This window comes from Plasmodium gonderi, assembly GCF_002157705.1.
Source record: "Plasmodium gonderi DNA, contig: Chr13, whole genome shotgun sequence".
NCBI classification, from domain to species: Eukaryota; Apicomplexa; class Aconoidasida; order Haemosporida; family Plasmodiidae; genus Plasmodium; species Plasmodium gonderi.
This window is the reverse complement of record NW_021628938.1, coordinates 419,422-438,254: the sequence shown is the minus strand read 5'-3', so window position 1 is coordinate 438,254 and position 18,833 is coordinate 419,422. Positions and strand designations below refer to the sequence as shown.

The window sequence follows — 18,833 nt, the reverse complement described above, 5'->3', positions numbered from 1 at the left end:
GTTATTGATGGGAAAGTAGTCGTCTTTAGCAAACATTTTTCCGTTTGTTAGATATCCCTAAATTATTATTTGTAGTTCTTTCTAGATTACAGCAAACTTTCTCAGTGTCCCCTCATCATACGTATGTTTTGCATACATGACTACGATCATATTGTGCACATAAGGATGTATACAAAAGATATGTATATCCACATTTATATATATGTGTTCATATGCATACATATATATATATATATATATATATTGAACATAAAGTTTTGCGTTTTTTTGCCAAAAACGGAAAAAGAAGCAAGGGAAAAAAATAAGAAAATAAAAAAAAAAAAAAAAAAGGGGAAAGAAAAATGTACATTTTACATTTATCTGTGCTGTACAAGTTATACAAGAGTATACTCATGTATACACGTATAAACATGTCCTCATAATATATAGTACATATTTTTACGTATACCAATTTATATATGATGGGACATTAGAAAAAATGTTACGAAAAATATATATGTAATCCTTTTCTTTTTTATGTACTCTTTTGAATGAATATTATATGTAACATTCAATTTTACAAACGGTAGTTAAAAGTTTAAGCCGTGAAAAAAAAAAAAAAAAAAAAAAAAAAAAAAAAAAATTAAAATAATATGGGGAAAATGTTTACGAGTTTTTTGGTTGCTACTTTTTTCTTCTCTCTAATAAATCTGATTTGTTCACATATTAACAAGAGCTTTAAAAAGAAAAAAAAATTAGGGAGTTCTTTTATGTTTTATTTTCTTTAATGGGTGAAGAAAGGAATATCTTTGAATAACAAGAAAAATATTTAAAAAAAAAAAAAAAAAAAAAAATGATGTGTTCGCTCTTTATATACATGTGCCCAATAGAGGTAGGAGAAACAATGTAACAGTAGAGTTTATGTATGGAGTGTTATTATATATTCATGTCCATATATATATAATTACTCATACTTACGGATAATAATACATAGAATTGCTAGTTTTTCAAACAAAGAAAATTAATTTTTGTAATACAGAATTTGTAATAAAAAGGTAGCAGGGAAAAAAAGTTTACAAGTAAAACGAAAAGGACAATTAATTAGGAACCATATTCTCCTCAAAGAAGGAAAAAAAAAAAAAAAAAATATATATCTTATTCTGGTTATTTTGCTTATATATATATATATATATATATACTATTTTCATTTCGTGAAACAAGTAATGTAGCCACTTAAAAACACATATGAAATGTCACGCTTTGCTTCTAAGCAACAGCTTTTTTTTTTTTTTTATTCATAATTTTTTTAAAAACAGAAATGAAGTAAATAAATATACATGTATATGTATGTGTACTTGTACGAATTCGTACATATATGTCTATGCATATGCACATGAAAACAGGTTGCAATTCTTCCCAAGGGCGTGATTTTAATGTCACAATGTTATACACAGAGCTAGAAATAATAACAGCAATGGCAGGGAAAATAGAAAAAAGCAAAATGGGAGGTTAGTGAAATGGGTGAACTAAATGGGCGACCAAAATGGGTAATCAAAATCGAATGGGAAACAAAATGGGTGAGCAAAATGGGCGACCAAAATGGGTAAGCAAAATGGGAATGAAAGCAAAAAGTGGAAAAAAAGGAACAAATGTGAGGAAAAATAACCAAAGGTTGTTAGAAAACTTGTAAAATTGTAAAAACACATAAAGGGGAAAATAGAAAAATGTAAAAGTGCAATAATGTAAAAATAGCATAGTCACTATTTAATGTTATATGGGTGAAAAGTATATTCTTTACATAAAATTTAAGGATACTAACTTTTTTTAGATTAAAAATAACTGATTATTACTTTTCTTAAAGCAATTTTATATTTTTAGTAAAAAAGTTAAGTGAGGGGGGTAAAGTGTTGGTCCATCAAAAATATAGCTTGTATTATGTCCCACTTTTTGTTAATATTGAATGCATATCTTTTTATTTGTTCGTTTTATTTGTTCGTTTTATTGGTTCATTTTATTGGTTCGTTTTATTTGTTCGTTTTATTGGTTCGTTTTATTGGTTCATTTTATTGGTTCGTTTTATTGGTTCGTTTTATTGGTTCGTTTTATTTGTTCGTTTTATTGGTTCATTTTATTGGTTCGTTTTATTTGTTCGTTTTATTGGTTCGTTTTATTGGTTCATTTTATTGGTTCGTTTTATTTGTTCGTTTTATTGGTTCGTTTTATTTGTTCGTTTTATTTGTTCGTTTTATTTTTTTCGTTTTATTTTTTCTTTTTTTTTTTTTCGTTTTATTTTTTTGTTTTTTTTTTTTTTTTTTTTTTTTTTTTTTTTTTTTTTTTTTTTTTTTTTTTTTTTTTTTTTTTTTTTTTTTTTTTTTGTTTTTTTTGTTTGTTTTTTTTTTTTCGTTTTATTTGTTCGTTTTATTTGTTCGTTTTATTGGTTCGTTTTATTTGTTCGTTTTATTGGTTCGTTTTATTTGTTCGTTTTATTTGTTCGTTTTATTTTTTTCGTTTTATTTGTTCGTTTTATTTGTTCGTTTTATTTGTTCGTTTTATTTGTTCGTTTTATTTGTTTGTTTTATTGTTTGTTTTTTTTTTTTCGTTTTATTTGTTCGTTTTATTTGTTCGTTTTATTGGTTCGTTTTATTTGTTCGTTTTATTGGTTCGTTTTATTTGTTCGTTTTATTTGTTCGTTTTATTTTTTTCGTTTTATTTGTTCGTTTTATTTGTTCGTTTTATTGGTTTGTTTTATTTGTTCGCTTTATTTGTTTGCCCTATTCTTTTTTTTTTTTTTTTTTTTTTTTTTTTTGTTCCTTGTGTGTTATACAAAATTGTTTATATCAAAGGGGTTTAATATATATACATATCCTCATTAACTCTAATACAAGCAATAAGTGGTAAAACATTCAAATGTGCCAACGTAAAGGGGGCATACGAGTATAATGAAAACAGTATGTAAAAGCAAATATGACGTACTTATAATGTACACTCTTAAATGAATACACTTATATGCTTTTTCTTACAAAAACAGTTCTTTAAGCTTTGTGGGACCTTACAAAGGAAGCCTCGTCCACCAGCACCTTATTTTTATTTTTTTCAACTCCACTTTCACACCCTGCATAACCGATTTCTATACATGCTAATGTGGGATAAAAATTACAATGTGTCTGGTAGACATAAAGGTGTTCGAAGAGGGTGTGGAGGTATTTGTGTGTATGTGTATTGAGGGAGGAAAATTTCCATGGTAACAGGTTTGGAAAGAATTAGGATACTACTGTCAAACTATTGACAGTTGGAAAATGGAGGCTGGAAATTGCAAACATTTGAGGAACTCTTGGTGGGAAAATGAAAAAATGGAAAAACTTGTCAATCTGGCTCAATGCAAGAATGTAGCAGTTTACGTGTCGCTGAAAAAGGTAAGGCGGTCGCATATGAAGTGGGGCATTTTGCACAGCTTGCATGCCACATACTATATATATATATGCATATATATATGTATATATATATATGCATATATATAACTTAGAACATATGCCCATATATGTAATGCATACACATGTATATAATACGCATATGAGCGAAAGGTGGACGAAAACATTTGGGATAAGAACTTTTAAAAGTTATCTTTCATTATTCGCAAAAGAACTAGATACTCATAATTTTTGCTAATTACATAATTGTTTTTTTTAGCATATTTTTGAATTTCATTTCGTATATTCGCGTGGTGACATCGCAAGAAGGGATTGTACGCAAATTCATCTTCCAGCAAAGACGGAACTGTAGGGAAGGTATTTTCATTTTTCAAAACTTGATCATGAAAATCGATTAATTTTTGATTACATGCATCCACAGTTAAGGCAAATTTTATATTGTCTTGTGTATATTCGTGACCACAGAAAACATATATTTTTCCTGCTTCCTTTTGCAAAGTTTTTAAATTGTTTACCGAATTGTACAAGTCCATATTATTGCCTTCAAAATTTTTCCCAAGTCCACATATAAATAAAAAGTCTCCTGTAAAAAATATTTTTTTTAACAATGTTTTTTTGGAATTTTCTATTAAATAAGAAATATGATTATTACAGTGAAAATTTGACAAAAAGGTTGAAATTTTAAAATTATTTATTTCGAAATTTTGTACATTTTCAAGATTTTTATTTATGTATTTATTATCCTTTTCTTTAATTCCATACACATTCATTTTTTTATTAAAAAAATAATTATTTCCTCCATTATGATCACTATGTTTATGCGTACATAATATATTCTTAATTTTTATATTTTCCATTTCTGAAATTTCATTAACCACACTATAGTCACTTGGATCAACTGCTACTCCCTCATTTTTATCATCATAAAAAATATATGAATAATTATCCCTATACATAGGTATTATAATAACGTTCGTACAAATGTCATTTTTTTTTACGATGAAATATTTCTTGTCTCTCTTGGTTAAACGTGTATGTACACTTCTCCTTAAAAAGCCATTTTCAAAAAATATCCTTTTTGACAAAGACAATCTGTTAGTAGCAGATTGCGCATGCGAAAGGTAGTTTATGGTCACGAAGACTTTTGTTATCTTCATCCTTTAGAGAGTAATAGGATGGATTGGGGAGCATGGAGGGGAAAGGAATACGATGAAAAAGTGGGGAGTAGAAAAAGTTGGGAGTAGAATAAGTGAGAAGTAGAATAAGTGGGAAGCAGAATAAGTGGGAAGTAGAAAAGGTTGGGAGTAGAAAAAGGGAAAAACGAAACACATTGAAGATGAAGAACGCTCCAGTTGCACTCCACAACAATGGTGAAAAACACTAAATTGCGAAATTGCGAAATTGCGAAAATACTGAAAAAAAAGAAATAAATAATCCTTCTAGCAAGTAAAAGGAAGGGGGTAAAAAAAAAAAAAAAAAAAAAAAAAAAGGGGGTATCTTTATCTGTTTTGACATTTTGTTTTTCTATTCTGTTTTCCATTTCATTTCACCTGATTTTTTTTTTTTCTTTTAATCTCTCTACGTGTACACACTTTTATCCCATAAAAATAGCAACCTTGGTAATTTTTGAACGAATCATACACCGTGACTCTTGGCAAATACATCATCATACTCGCGTTCACTCTTTTCATTACCATTTTTTTGTAAAATAAGGAAAAAAAATTAGCCCCCTTGTATGGCATACACTAAAATGAATACTTATTTTTTAGGTATATCCGCTTTCTAGGGTGTGATTTTTGTTGTGCTACTTTTTTTTAATATGTGTGTGTGTGTGTGTTTTTTTTTTTATTTTTAACGTGAACTGCGAGTAAAAATAAAACAATTCGACACCATTTCTACAAACATTACATACCTTTTTTTTTTTTTTTTTTTTTTAATTATGGTTATGCCATTTCTTGGTGATTAAATGGGTATACATTTTTTTATATCTTTCTCCATTTAATGTTTCCCACTTTTACCACTCCTATGGTATAACACGAGGTATATCTTTTAGTTGTTGATTATCTATGCATTTTGTGCGGAACCATCAAAAAAAAATTTATTTTTTCAACATGTCTAAACAGAAATTGAAGTTCAATGGGAAATTTGCCATAAGAGGGTGAAAATACCTAAGCGCTCAACCGTACTAAGCCACATGTTGTTACATGGTTTTTAGAGGTGAACCACACTTAATGATTATCCTGTTTGATCATATTATATTATTTCTTCTCCTGTCCTAAGCTAATTTGTTTAAAAGGGAATTATATGACCAGAAGAACAAGCTGTTATACTACCACCCCACGTATTGAAGACGAAACACAATTCTAGCCTGTATGACAACAACATTTATAAATATATATATATATATATATATTTATGTGCAAACAGAAGAAAAGGGTAAGAAAAATGGCCACGTCGTACACACATCCCATAATTGTGTTTAACTTCACTTATTATGGGAAGAGGAAATGTTCCTATTATACACGTCAAAATTCCATGCTTTAGTATATTCATGAAAAAGAAGTTTATTTAATGTCGTTCAATTTAACATTCAAGAAGATTTGAAATTTAAATTTAGGTTCTGATAAGATGACGAAAATGTCTCTTTACATTGGAACACACATAACCGCTGTGTATATTAACAGATATGTACGCAATGTTTACATTATAGAAATAAAAAAATAAAAAAATTACACTTGTGAAATATTTGAAATGGTAAAGGATTATCATATTTTCATAAACGACATCCAGGTATATATATATATGTATATTTTTTTTTTTTTTTTTTTTTTCAACAAAAGTACAAAGAACTTGAACTAAATTAACATTGAAGGGATAGAGAGCATTATTTGCCTCTGGAGGGATTCTACGAGATTTTGCGCGTGTGTGGATGTGTGTTTTTTTTTTTTTTTTTCTTTTTCATTTGTGCAAGTACCCACATAGTTGAACAAAGGTAAATGTTTTTTAATTCGTTTATTCATTTGCTCATTTATGTATTAATTATTTTATTTTCATTTATTTTTACTTTATTTTTTTTTTCGACTCTATTAATTTCTTCCCCCAAGACAAAAATTTAAATTTAAGAATTTGCACAACTATAAAAAAGTACTTTTGTGTTATGATGTATATATATGAGCTTATCATTTAAAAAAGCGAAAGGATAAATTATTAACATGTGACATAAGCGCATATATTGGCATACAAAATGATATGATAAGTGTTCCAACCAAGGTATGTATAATGTCCTATTTGCTCTTAACAGCTAGGTATATAAATAAAAAAAAAAAAAAAAAAAAAAAAAAAAAAAACATACTTGTGGGGTTGTGTGTGCTTCATTAGAGGCTTGTACGAAGAAGATTTGCATGTGAATCATGATCTTGTAGGGTTGAACTAGCCATATGGACCATACCAGGCATTCGGTACCACGATGACTCAAATGAATATGAATCCCATGGGCACACACATTGATGTCACATCGCTTCCTTTTAATTTTACGCATATAACTATATATATATATATATATATATATACATGTAAATATGTATAAAAATATACTACGCCTGCATACATCTACAGATCCTTAAATCCTTCAACTTGAAATTTTAGCTGGCTCATTATAATCTCTTTTGTAAATAGAAAAAATAATTAGCATATTTTAAGCTTTTCCAAGAAAAAAAAAAAAAAAAAAAGTTAAAGTATAATGTACGTATGGCATTTACATATCATATGACATTCTTCTAGTAAAATACATGTACTATTAAGTAGAAGAATAAATTTCTTAAGTATCATAAATAAAAAAACGTTAACACTTATTTTTCTTTACTGTTTTTGTGAATAACATTAAATGTATTTTCCACATATATGTATATATACATAAAACACAAATACTTATGCTTACACTTTTTTCTTTTTTTTTTTTTTCACATATGGACTTCATATATATGTATAGGCATAACATTGGCAGAAATTACAAATTCGTAGAAAACCCTTTTTTTTTAGTGAACTTTTTTTTTTTTTTGTGACAGAATGTCAGGTATGTTTAAGTGCATGTGTGTGCAGGATGTGTAAAAATTCGATGTTGTTTTTTTTATTTTACTTTATTTGTTTTTACACAGCACTCCATGAATTTTAGTATGTTTCATCCATTCAGAGCTACTCATGTTGTTTTTCCCTTTTTTTCTGATATTCTATACACAGAACAAGAAATAATTGCTGAAGATACCCCCAACACAAATGCCGAATCGGAAGTGGATGAACAGATGGGTAATTATAAAAACATGAAAATATTATAGATCCACTTTTTTTTTATTTTTTTGGAGTATTATTTTTTGTATGTTTAATTGGATAATAGAAAAATTGCATGTATGTCTGTGTGTATAAGTGTGTGTGTGTGTGGTGAGAGGGAGGGGTATACAAGGGGGTCCATTCTTTGGTCTTATGAATAAACAGAGATTGTATATATATATTTCTTGTGCTCTATTCCACCGTAAGGAGAATTATGCTTTATGTTCACGCTTTGTACGTGAACCAAGGAACATGCTTCTTTTTCTCCTATTTTTATAATACACATATATGTATATATAGATACACTGGTGAACAGATGTATAGGTGTACACATGTATAGATATCCAGATACATAATTAGATAGATATGTTTACATTCATTTGGATTCCCTTTTTCTGCACACCAACAGAGCTGCTTGAAAAGAAAACGGCGCAAGAATTATTCGACATGGGAACTCTAGAATTCAAGGAAAATAAAAACTTTGATGTTGCTTCAGAAAGATTTTCTATGGCTGTGGAAAAGAAGTAAACATTAAAATTTTTTTCAATTCATCCCTTTTTATCATGTTAAATTGATATAAAGATTTATTCGCGCCAATTCGTTTGTAGTGCGAACGAATATTACACCTGTACTTGTGTCTCTAGTTCTGTGTGTAATTTATATATGTACACTAATCCCCCAACGATTAACCCACCCATCCCTGATAATACTATCGAACGATGATTCTTTATTCTTAGAGTAAAAGAGTTAAACATCGAAGGAAATATCCATGTTGACTTACGGGAATATTATTTATCCTTTGCTGATTCTTTGTTGACGAAGGAAGAAGAAAAAAATGATCTTTTTGAATTCTTGAAAAAAAGTAAACTCAAAAAATGAATTAATAGGGTTCACTCGTTGAGGTGATTAAAAGTTCAGTGGCACAGTCCGATAGAATTCATGTGAACTGAAGAAGTTAATGGAATATAAATGATCTTTTTTTTTTTTTTTTTTTTTATCTATTCTCTACAAAAAGGAGAATGATTAGGGAAGAGAGAATTGGAGGAGTGATAGTGAGAATGAGAGACATGCTTTTCCATTATCCTTTATTCCTTTCGCAACAATTTTACTTTTTTTTATACTTTTTCTTTTTTTTAGAAAAAAAAATTGAAGTATCCGACACAGAGGAGGAATCAGCTGATAAGGAAGAAGTGTCAGACGAGCAGGTATTTCAAATTTTGTAACTTTTTGTGCTGGATCATTTTTATAAGAATTTTTTTCATTTTTATGATCATTTTGTTTCTTCGTTTTTTCATTGCGTGTAATTTTTTTTTTTTCCTTTTTTTGTTGCATGTATAAAATTATTTGCATACGAGGGATGGTTCAACAATAAAAAAAAATTCATATGTCCTGTTCCCCATTGTCTCTCCTTTTTATATCCCTAAAAACAGCTGGCCTTTGAGATGTTTGAATTTTCAAGAAAATGTTATGAACTTTTAATGGATGAAAAGAAGGAAGAAATGTCAAAGAAGGATATCCTCAATTACACCTATGTTTTTATAAGACTTGGGGATATTAGTTTGTTGAACCACTTTTTTGAGGAGGCCTTAAAGGTTAGTTGATTTTCATTAAGGAATATCATCAAGAAAATGGCAGTGAACAGTTGAAAACTTTTTTTTTTTTTTTTTATAATTTAGCAAAAGTGCCATCTGAGACTATCTCCGTTTATCATCATTTTTTTTTTTTTTTCCATTTTTTACCCATTTCTCTTTCATCTATATGTCTTATCGCCCCTTCCTCCCGTGTAGGAATACCTAAAATGTGTGGAGTTAAGAGAAAAACACAAAGTAGGAGATGAAAATTTAATTGCTCCTCTCATATCTTTATCACAAAGTTACATGTTTTGCGGAAAAAGAAAAGAAGCTGTAGATTCTTTTGAAAAAGTAAAGAAAATACTTTTAGATGTGAGACAGAAAACTACACCTCTACCTCACAATACGAATGAGAAAATTATAAGGGATACGTATGATGATGTTCAAATACAAATAAATGATTTGAAAAGGCAAATAGAAGAGGAAGGAGAGGAAGGAAAAGAGTTGGGAAGTCAAACCATTGCTAAACAATTGGTGGTCACGACAAAGGTAGAAATATTCAATATTTCGTATGTTTTTGCATAAAAATCAATATAGATTATATTAATTACTAATTTATACATATATCTTTTACAAACTGATGAAAAATGAATTGTCCTCTTTTCATACATCAAATTTCCATCACCTCAAATTACAATTTCAATTACAAGCACGGCCTTTTTTTTTTTTTTTTTTTCCCCTTCTTTCAGTCCGAATTTGACAAAGCATTATTGAACAAAGAAAATAATGAAGTTACTAAAATAACTGTTTCAGCAGTAAATGATGACGAACACGGATCCAAAAGAAGAAGGATAAATTTATCAAATTATAAAAATTAATGAAAAAACAAGAAAAAAAAAAAAAAAGTGTCACACTTTGTGCACAGAAAATAGTATACAGAACAGATAAAGCAGATTACGCATTCATCTGACTTGTGTTATATGCATACCCAGCAAATGTGTAAAATCGCACTTGATCTTTGCATTAAGAAATTTCCATATTTCTTCAATGGGGAATAAAAAAAAGAAAAAAAGGGAAATGAAAGGAAAAGAAAGGATAAGAAAGGAAAAGAAAGGAAAAGAAAGGAAAAGAAAGGAAAAGAAAAGAAACAATAGTAGAACAGTATCTAATGTTAATTCATAAATAGGGACTAGAGGGTTAAAATTTATGTATGACGTGTCATCTGTGTGCCTATTTTTTTTTTTTTTTTTTTTCCCCCTTTTCTTTTCCCTCCCCATTTATCTTGACTCATAATTTTTGTCTAACTTGATTTTTTTTTTTTTTTTTTCAGTGTGTTTACTAATACACACATACATTCAAACGTACATATATATGTCTACTTTTTCCTACCTATGAACACACATACATGGGGAAAGGATGTACACAAAATGTATGCATAAAATAAACATTCATACATTTATATACGCACATAATTATATATATAAATAAATACATTCATACATACAACTTTTATGTACACAGAATGGGGATGCACTTCTTTGTTTATCGCGGTCCCTTTCTGCATATTCCATTTCATGAAGCCCTTGGCATATTCATCTCAATCATCGCCTTAATGAATGTTTATTCTTACATCGTTCATATGCATCAAAAAAAAAGAAAAAAAAAAAGGTATAGAATAGAATAGTACAGAATAGTATAGAATAGTATAGAATAGTATAGAATAGTATAGAATAGTATAGAATAGTATAGAATAGTATAGAATAGTATAGAATAATATAGAATAACATATAGCATACATAAATCGAAAGAACAATCCATAAGAACTTATAATATAAAAAAAAAAAAAAAAAAAAAAAAAAAAAAAAAAAAAAAAAACTTATAAAAAAAAAAAAAAAAAAAAAAAAAAAAAAAAAAGATGAATAACATATGATGGCACGCAAAAAAAAGAAAAAAATGTTTAACTACAAAATATCTCTTTCGGAATGCGGATAGAAGTAGTGTCTCATCTCTTGTAGGTGTGTACTTTACATGATAAAAGGGGAAATGGGGAAGGATTAGTTCCCTGAGTTTTGTTCTATATACATAGGAGTTGGAAATTGTGTTTTATGTACCTTTTCGTGTGACAATTCTTTTGACAATTATTTATAAAAATTGTCATTAATGTTGATCACAAATATCTTATCTAAGACATTAGGGTCTGTAGCAAAGAAAACGAAAAAGAAAAAAAAAAAAAAAAGAGTCATATATATAAATATATGCATGTTGCATATATTTATTTCGGTGTTTATAAATGTATATATATATATATTTTTTTTTTGTTAAACTTCTTGCTGTACATATGTTTGTATTTCGTTTTATTATTCATCAGTTATTTTATATGTTAAAAAAAAAAAATTTTTAAAATTGAAAAACTAGGAGAAAGAAACGATTATCGTTTTTGATGCGTGTGCATGCATGAGCATACGACTGCTCATATTGGGGTTTATGTATTTGGCTTCTGTATTTTATTATATGTTTGTCTATATATATATATATATATATACATATATATATGTATAATATGTACATGTATATATGTACATAATTATTCAGAATTATACATACATTTGATCATTTAAAAAAATGTACGAGAATCATTGTCGAAATAGATAATTATTGCACGTCGGGCACACACATGAGGCACTCACACATGGAATTATGTACATACGGGAGTATATACCAAAAATTGTTGTGTGTTTCATTAGTTTTTATTTTATTTTTTTTTTTATACTACATTGATTATGCAAAGGAGAGGGGGGGAAAATAATGTCGTAAAAATGTACGATACAACTGCAGAAAATATATATTACTTTCAGGAAAATACACTTAGGGGTGTGATACATTCATGCGTCCCGTGTATACATACGCATATATATATATATATATATATAAACATAATATATGGTTCATGCTTATACAATATGCATGTAAAAAATAAGTGATATACAAAAATCGGTATTCACAAATTTATATTAAAATTTATTATAAACTACATACACGTACAGTCGTGTACACTACAAGGTAGATTTTTTTTTTTTTTTTTTTAAAATATAACGTGAGGTGCCCCTCTCGCTATGTATATATTTACATACTTCTTTCGATGGTATATTCGAAATGCATATCTTAAAAACTAATATCCCATGAAAGTTTATGCATTTAAATCTTATAAATAACTAATTTTATGATATTGCACATTATTATCCATATTGCGGAATAATAAAATGGGGTGTGTGGGGGGGTGAGATGTCCATGTTGTACTTAACCGGATTATTTAAATATAAATGTGGATTGCTTGTGAATATTTCTGTAAACATGTGTGTATATGTAAAACATACACACACGAGTGTGATTTCTGTTAAATTTCTTTACAAAAATGAGTCATATACTATATATATATATATATAGGCATTGCTTGATCTATTCTGTTTCTACTCTTAAAAGGCATTAGTCTGCATTAGTACAACAATAAAATGGTTTAATAAACAAAGTGCTCAGTTTATACGCACAAATTTATACGTTGGAGTAGTTATTATACAAATGTTTTTATCCTTCTCTCCTTTCAAAAGCAGAATAAGCAAAAAAAAAAAAAAAAAAAAAAGAAAAAAAAAAGGAAAATTATGATGTGTTATTTGTGCATGTATATATATGGTCTTCTAGGTTTACACTTCTTTTTGTGTATTGTGATGTGTTACATTGTATTTTTATTTATTTTATTTTTTTGTTTTCTGCGTTTAAATATGCCCGTGCCTTTTACATTCGCATAAGAATACATTATACAAAGCACAGAATCTTCTTCCTCTTCATCTTCTACTCCATCTTTTGTGTGTGTGTGGCATAAAATCGGGGTTAAATAAATCATATTACCGATACGTGTAATTCGGGGTGCTGCGGTGCATATATATATAAAATCTGCAACGAACTTTACTTCCATCCCCCAAGTTTCCTGTGGGTTTACGAACGTATGATGAAGGATATACGACATCATTCATTACAGACGGTTGTGTACTTGAACGCCTGAATATATATATATATATATAGAGAGAGCGAGAGAGAGCGGGCGAATGAGGGGTTACTAGTGTGGAAGGACTACATGTTTTGTGCACCGATGGACTGGCGAGAACAAAATATACAAGTGGTTGGCTTCTGATTGCATTTACTTATTCATCTTTAAGGAATAAAACAAATTCTTGTTATCACTAATACTGCAATATTGGGAATATAAAATTTTTTTCGTGCTTTCATTATCCTCATTAACATCATCCGCTCCAGCATCATCCACAACAGAATCATCCTCACCAGCATCATAAACATCATCTCGTCCTACTGTTCTTCTTCCTGCTTCTCCAATTTGAGTAAGGGAATTCAGATGTGCTGGTAACAGTTCTGTGGGAAATATATTTAAAGAATTAATTTCTTTTGTTTGCACATTAGAACTGTTTAGCATATTCAAAAATTCTTCATTGTCTTCTAAAATGTGTCTTCGATTCATCATAGAATGTTCGCTGAAATTTAATCCTAAGCTGATAATGTAATTATACATTAATCTAAAAGATTCAATTTCGGTAAATATGCATGAGTGAGCTGCAGGCGTGTTAATATTTTTCGTGTACACATTGTTATCATCTAGATCATCCTGTTTGGAATTCCACTTAAAAACTTCATTTTCAATTATGTTATTTCCTCTTTCTTCTTTCTCTCGAACGGTTGTGTAATTATTGTTTGAAAATGTTTCTGAGTGATTTCTCTTTTTCTTTATGCCAGTACTCGTTCTGTTGCAATTCCTGTTAATTCTGCTGCTCATGTTATTACTATCAACAATGCTATTGTTCTCATCCAATATATTCAATTTTTCTCCATTCATAGAATTCCAATGGACTAGACCATTGCGTGCATCTTCTACTACTTCCATGTTTCTCTTGTTACTTTTCTTCTGTGGGTTCATGTTCATCTTCTTCTCATAATTATTAACAGTTCTAAGAAAATGTTTATATGGGATGATAATTTCACTCATCTTAGGCTCCTCTACCACTCGCATATTTATATATTTTCTCAAATCTTCGTCATTATCACTATCGTTTTCCTCTTCGTGATGACCATCGTTCGCTATGTTCTCAGCAACATTGGCAACAGCACTAGAGTTATTGTTTGTTCTTTCCCTATCATTTGAACCATCATTTGATAAACCATTTCTACTTTCGATTTCTTCATACGATTTTTGAAACAAAATTTCTCTATTTGCCCCTTCACTGTTGTTCGATAAATCATTCTGTACACTAGTCGAAGCTATTTGGTTATTCTGAAAACTGTTACCACCAGTTTCTAAATCTAATAATTGCCCACTTCTGTATACATTCATATGATTTCTAATGGTACCATTATTGCATCCTTCATTATCTGCATTATACACAAATGGGTTTGGCATTCTCGAATCATTTACATATATGTCATTACTGCTAGTGGATTGCAATAAACTACATATGGAAACTTCATCATCGCGCACACCTACAAAATTACAATCATGGTAGCACATATTGTTATAATTGCTTTCTTGGCTCATCTGATTTATTTCTCCATCATTGTTATGCACATGATTATCAATTCGGGAGTCCCTGTTGAATATGTCGTAAAAAAGGTTTCTTCCATCGTGGTATCCATTCGTCTGATACTCACTTTCTCCATTCTCCTGGACACCATGATTTCTCCCACCCATGTTATCGTTGTAATGGTTCTGATTATTGCTGTTGCCATGATTCCCACTGTTCTGATTTCTATTCGTATCATTTGCATGGCCATTATTGTTTGCTCCATCATAGTCATAACTTGTAAAATCATTATTTCCATTCTCATTATCGCTGTTCTCATTGGATCCATTAAAGCTGTTTATATTGGCATTGTTTCCTTCACCGCTCATATTCCTATGTTGAAGATAATTGTAAAAGTACGTATCCCTATTGTGATTGTGGTGTTGATTAATACCCATTCTATTGGAAACTACGTTATTACTGCTTCCATCGTTATTGCCTCTTCCATTGTTATCATTTCTCTCCATTCCTCTTCTTATGTCATAAGGATCATTGAATTCCACATTGTACGAACTACTGTACCCCATCCTGTTATCTCTTGGTAGCGTTTCATTGAAAAACCAATACCCTCCTCTTCCTCCTAGCATATTATTCTCACCCTGCTGATTATATGGTTCTCTTAAGTTGTATGCACTAAAATCTTCTACACTACTATTGTCATTACTACTAATTTCCCTGCTTTCTCCACACGTAACATACAAAAGATTTTCACTCATGAGAGCATGGTTGCCCTGATTGAGAAAATGATTTCCATTATTGTTATAATAATGCCCACTATTATTATTGTAATGGTTACTACTGCTACTACCTTGACCACTTCCTCCTTCGTTTCCATAACCTCCTCCCCCTCCTCCTCTTCCATTGCCATTGTTGTGATTGTTAGAATTGTTACTACCATTGCCATTGTTTCTTGAATCATCATGGTTATGTCCTAAATTTGGACGATTGTTCGTATTCAGTAACGAAAATGATCTTGCTGGATTTTGCGAATGTTGAGAATTCTCACGAGAGCAAACTTCAATTTTGCATTGTCCAGCTTTAAAAATAGTACCCACAGGCAATGGAACGGGTTCTGAAAAGGATGGAATTTTCAAGAATGTTCCTAAAGTGCTAGTGTCTCTTAATAACCATCTTTCTCCTATTGGCTTTGTTCCATCATAGTATATTAAACAGTGTTCTCTAGATACATAACCATTCGAATTGGTAACTGAAAGTTTTTTATAGCTAGATTGAGCATATGGACCTCTGCCTAAGACTACACCCTTGGGATCGATATATTCTGTTTTCAAAGTAATTTCATCTTTTACACTACCAAAATCGAATTTTATTAATAAATTGGATTCAATAATTTCACAATGCGATGGAATGTTTTCTTCAGTTATGTTGATAAAATTTTCTTGATTTTCTCCTCTCTGTTCTACCATTTGTTCTGATCTATTATCAATTCTATATTCAGATCTGTTTTCCATTCGTGATTCTTCTGTCACTTCCTCTTTTTCATTTGTTCCACAATTTTCATTCTCTCCTCCTTTTTTTTTTCTTTCCCCTTCTTCTTCATCTTCTTCTACTGCTGCTTCTCCTTCCTTATCTTTTTCTTTCATTAGTTCCTTTAATTCATGTCTATCTAATACTTTATTTGATTTCTTATCCCATACATATCCTTTATATGGCATTCCAGCAGTATTCTTATCAATCGACACCGTAACTTCAAGTCTGTCACCAATATGTATAATATCACCTTCTTTTAATACATGATTGTTGTTAACTTTTATCATTGTTCCTATTGTTGATCCACAATCAACAACACCAATGTTTTCATTTTCTGCTTTCACAAATATCAAATGAGATAATGAAACAGAGGAATGTGGCATGTGAATTAAACTCTTAACATGTCTTCCACCATCCCATGGTAATCTATTTGGTAAGGTAGATGAATCAAATAATTGGCTATCAATTTTGTGTGTTCTGTCTTGAATTATTTTTAAAATAATTTGTTCATCTTTTCTTATACACATAGATGGATTATGTGTAATGTAGTTTTCAACCCAAGCATGTAATCTATCATTTGTCATTTCTTTATTATCCTTATCGTACCCAATAAGTTCGCTAAATATTTTACAATCATTAATATTAAATACCCACTTTGCTTTAGACCATAAATTATTAGCAGTAAAAAAATCAACAATACATGCAGTTAAGTCATCAAAAAATACTGGTACAGATATCATGTCTCCTAGGAAAATACGTAAAAATAATGGTACACTAACTTGTGCTTTTATAAAATTCTCATTCCACCACATTTCATCTACAGTGTTTACAATTTCGATTGATTTGTACACCTTAATACATTTCCTTCTCAAGTTGTATATACGAACTAAATTTGAAATTATAGTGTTAATACATACAGTATGGCCCAATGCTTGTCTACACAAAGGACAATTTTTTCCATTCAATTTGTTATGTCCTATACAATATCTACAAAAAGTGTGTCCACAATTCATTGTAACAGGAAGGTAGAAATAATCCAAACATATGGGACATGTCAATTCTCTTTTTAAGGATTGAATGAAATTTTCTAGTGTTAATCCTCCAGTAGATGATAATGGTACTACTCCTCCTCCTGCTCCTCCTATTACACTATTTAATGTATTCAAATGAGAAATATGCTCGAACTGATTTTCGTTGTTCAGTATTGATTCTACTGCAAGGTCGTCATTTGGTGATATGCTTTCAACTGCATGTAAAATGTTTCTTTCTATTTCATCATCTTTCTTTTTCATATTTTCACCTGTTCTAACTTCTCCTCGCTCAGAATCTTCATTTGATGGCTCCGATTCGTTCTCTTCGATTATTCTATTCATTTCTTCAAACTGTCTTTCCCTCTCATCATTTTGTTCTTCCCTTTCTTCCCTACCATCTCCCACTTCATCCGCATGGTTACTCTCCGCGTGAATTACGTTCTGCATAAAGTAATTGCTAGATTCATTAACAAATAAGTTATCTCTTGTTCCCCCATTGCTAATATTTGTGTCGTTCTTCTGATTTTCACATTCTCGTGCTGCTACGTATGAGGCTACATTTGCTCCTACACCAATGTCTACACTCATCATACCCATGCCTCCATTATTTCCAACTAAATTTTGATTCAAGTAATCTATTCCATTGGGATTGTTCTGCACGGGAAATCCAGTATTCACTTGAATTCCTCTGTTCATAGTCCTATCATAACCCATTTGGATGTTATCACCGTTAAAGAGGAAGATGTTATTTTCAAGGTTACTCGCTATGGTCTGCGTTGTGCTGTTTGGGATTGCACTATTTGGAAGTGCATTATTTGGAAGTGCATTATTTGGGAATGCACTATTTGGGAATGCACTATTTGGAAGTGCACTATTTGGGAATGCACTATTTGGAAGTGCACTATTCGGGAGTGCACTATTCGGGAGTGCACTATTTGGGAGTGCGTTATTTGAATGTGCGTTATTTGAATGTGCGCTATTTGAATGTGCGCTGCCTGGTAATGCACATTCTGATGGAGCTCCGTTTATGAAAACACTAGAATTGCTTCCTTCCTCATGCCTATTAATGTACTGCTCATGGGAATTCTGAGCATGCGACATGTTCAAACCACGACCTAAATTGGATCCACTAACATTTTGTGATTCACGTCTTTCATTCGCCATATTTTTATTTTCGCTTCTATTTAATCTATCAGTTCTTTTTCTTCTTGAATTTATATTTTCTTCATCGTCTTTTGGAGTAATACATTCATCTTCTAATATATTATTATCATCGATGAACATACCATCATCATTTACGAGAAAGTTATTATTCTCGTTCCCCTGGATATTTATTCCGTTGTTATTATTGTTACTTCTTCCAATTCTTTCTGCGTTGTTTGGTATATTCAT

At 30.1% G+C, this 18,833-nt stretch overlaps 3 protein-coding genes across 3 annotated transcripts; 1 reads left to right on the top strand and 2 right to left on the bottom strand.

The window, feature by feature from the left end:
• Window positions 1-3,589: 3,589 nt before the first annotated feature.
• PGO_130620 (glyoxalase II) lies at window positions 3,590-4,564 on the bottom strand (the record flags this gene model as incomplete). Its single annotated transcript, XM_028689578.1, has 1 exon — window positions 3,590-4,564. One exon carries the CDS (start codon window positions 4,562-4,564, stop codon window positions 3,590-3,592), a length of 975 nt encoding a protein of 324 aa, XP_028545379.1.
• A 2,908-nt stretch (window positions 4,565-7,472) lies between these two features.
• PGO_130610 (hypothetical protein, conserved) lies at window positions 7,473-10,179 on the top strand (the record flags this gene model as incomplete). The annotated part of the gene is made up of 8 exons (XM_028689577.1): window positions 7,473-7,479; window positions 7,644-7,709; window positions 8,140-8,254; window positions 8,468-8,592; window positions 8,868-8,935; window positions 9,161-9,322; window positions 9,518-9,850; window positions 10,051-10,179. 8 exons carry the CDS (start codon window positions 7,473-7,475, stop codon window positions 10,177-10,179), a joined length of 1,005 nt encoding a protein of 334 aa, XP_028545378.1.
• Window positions 10,180-13,493: 3,314 nt separating this feature from the next.
• On the bottom strand, window positions 13,494-18,833 carry PGO_130600 (zinc finger protein; the record flags this gene model as incomplete). Its single annotated transcript, XM_028689576.1, has 1 exon — window positions 13,494-18,833. The coding sequence occupies one exon, from the start codon at window positions 18,831-18,833 to the stop codon at window positions 13,494-13,496; it is 5,340 nt and encodes a 1,779-aa protein (XP_028545377.1).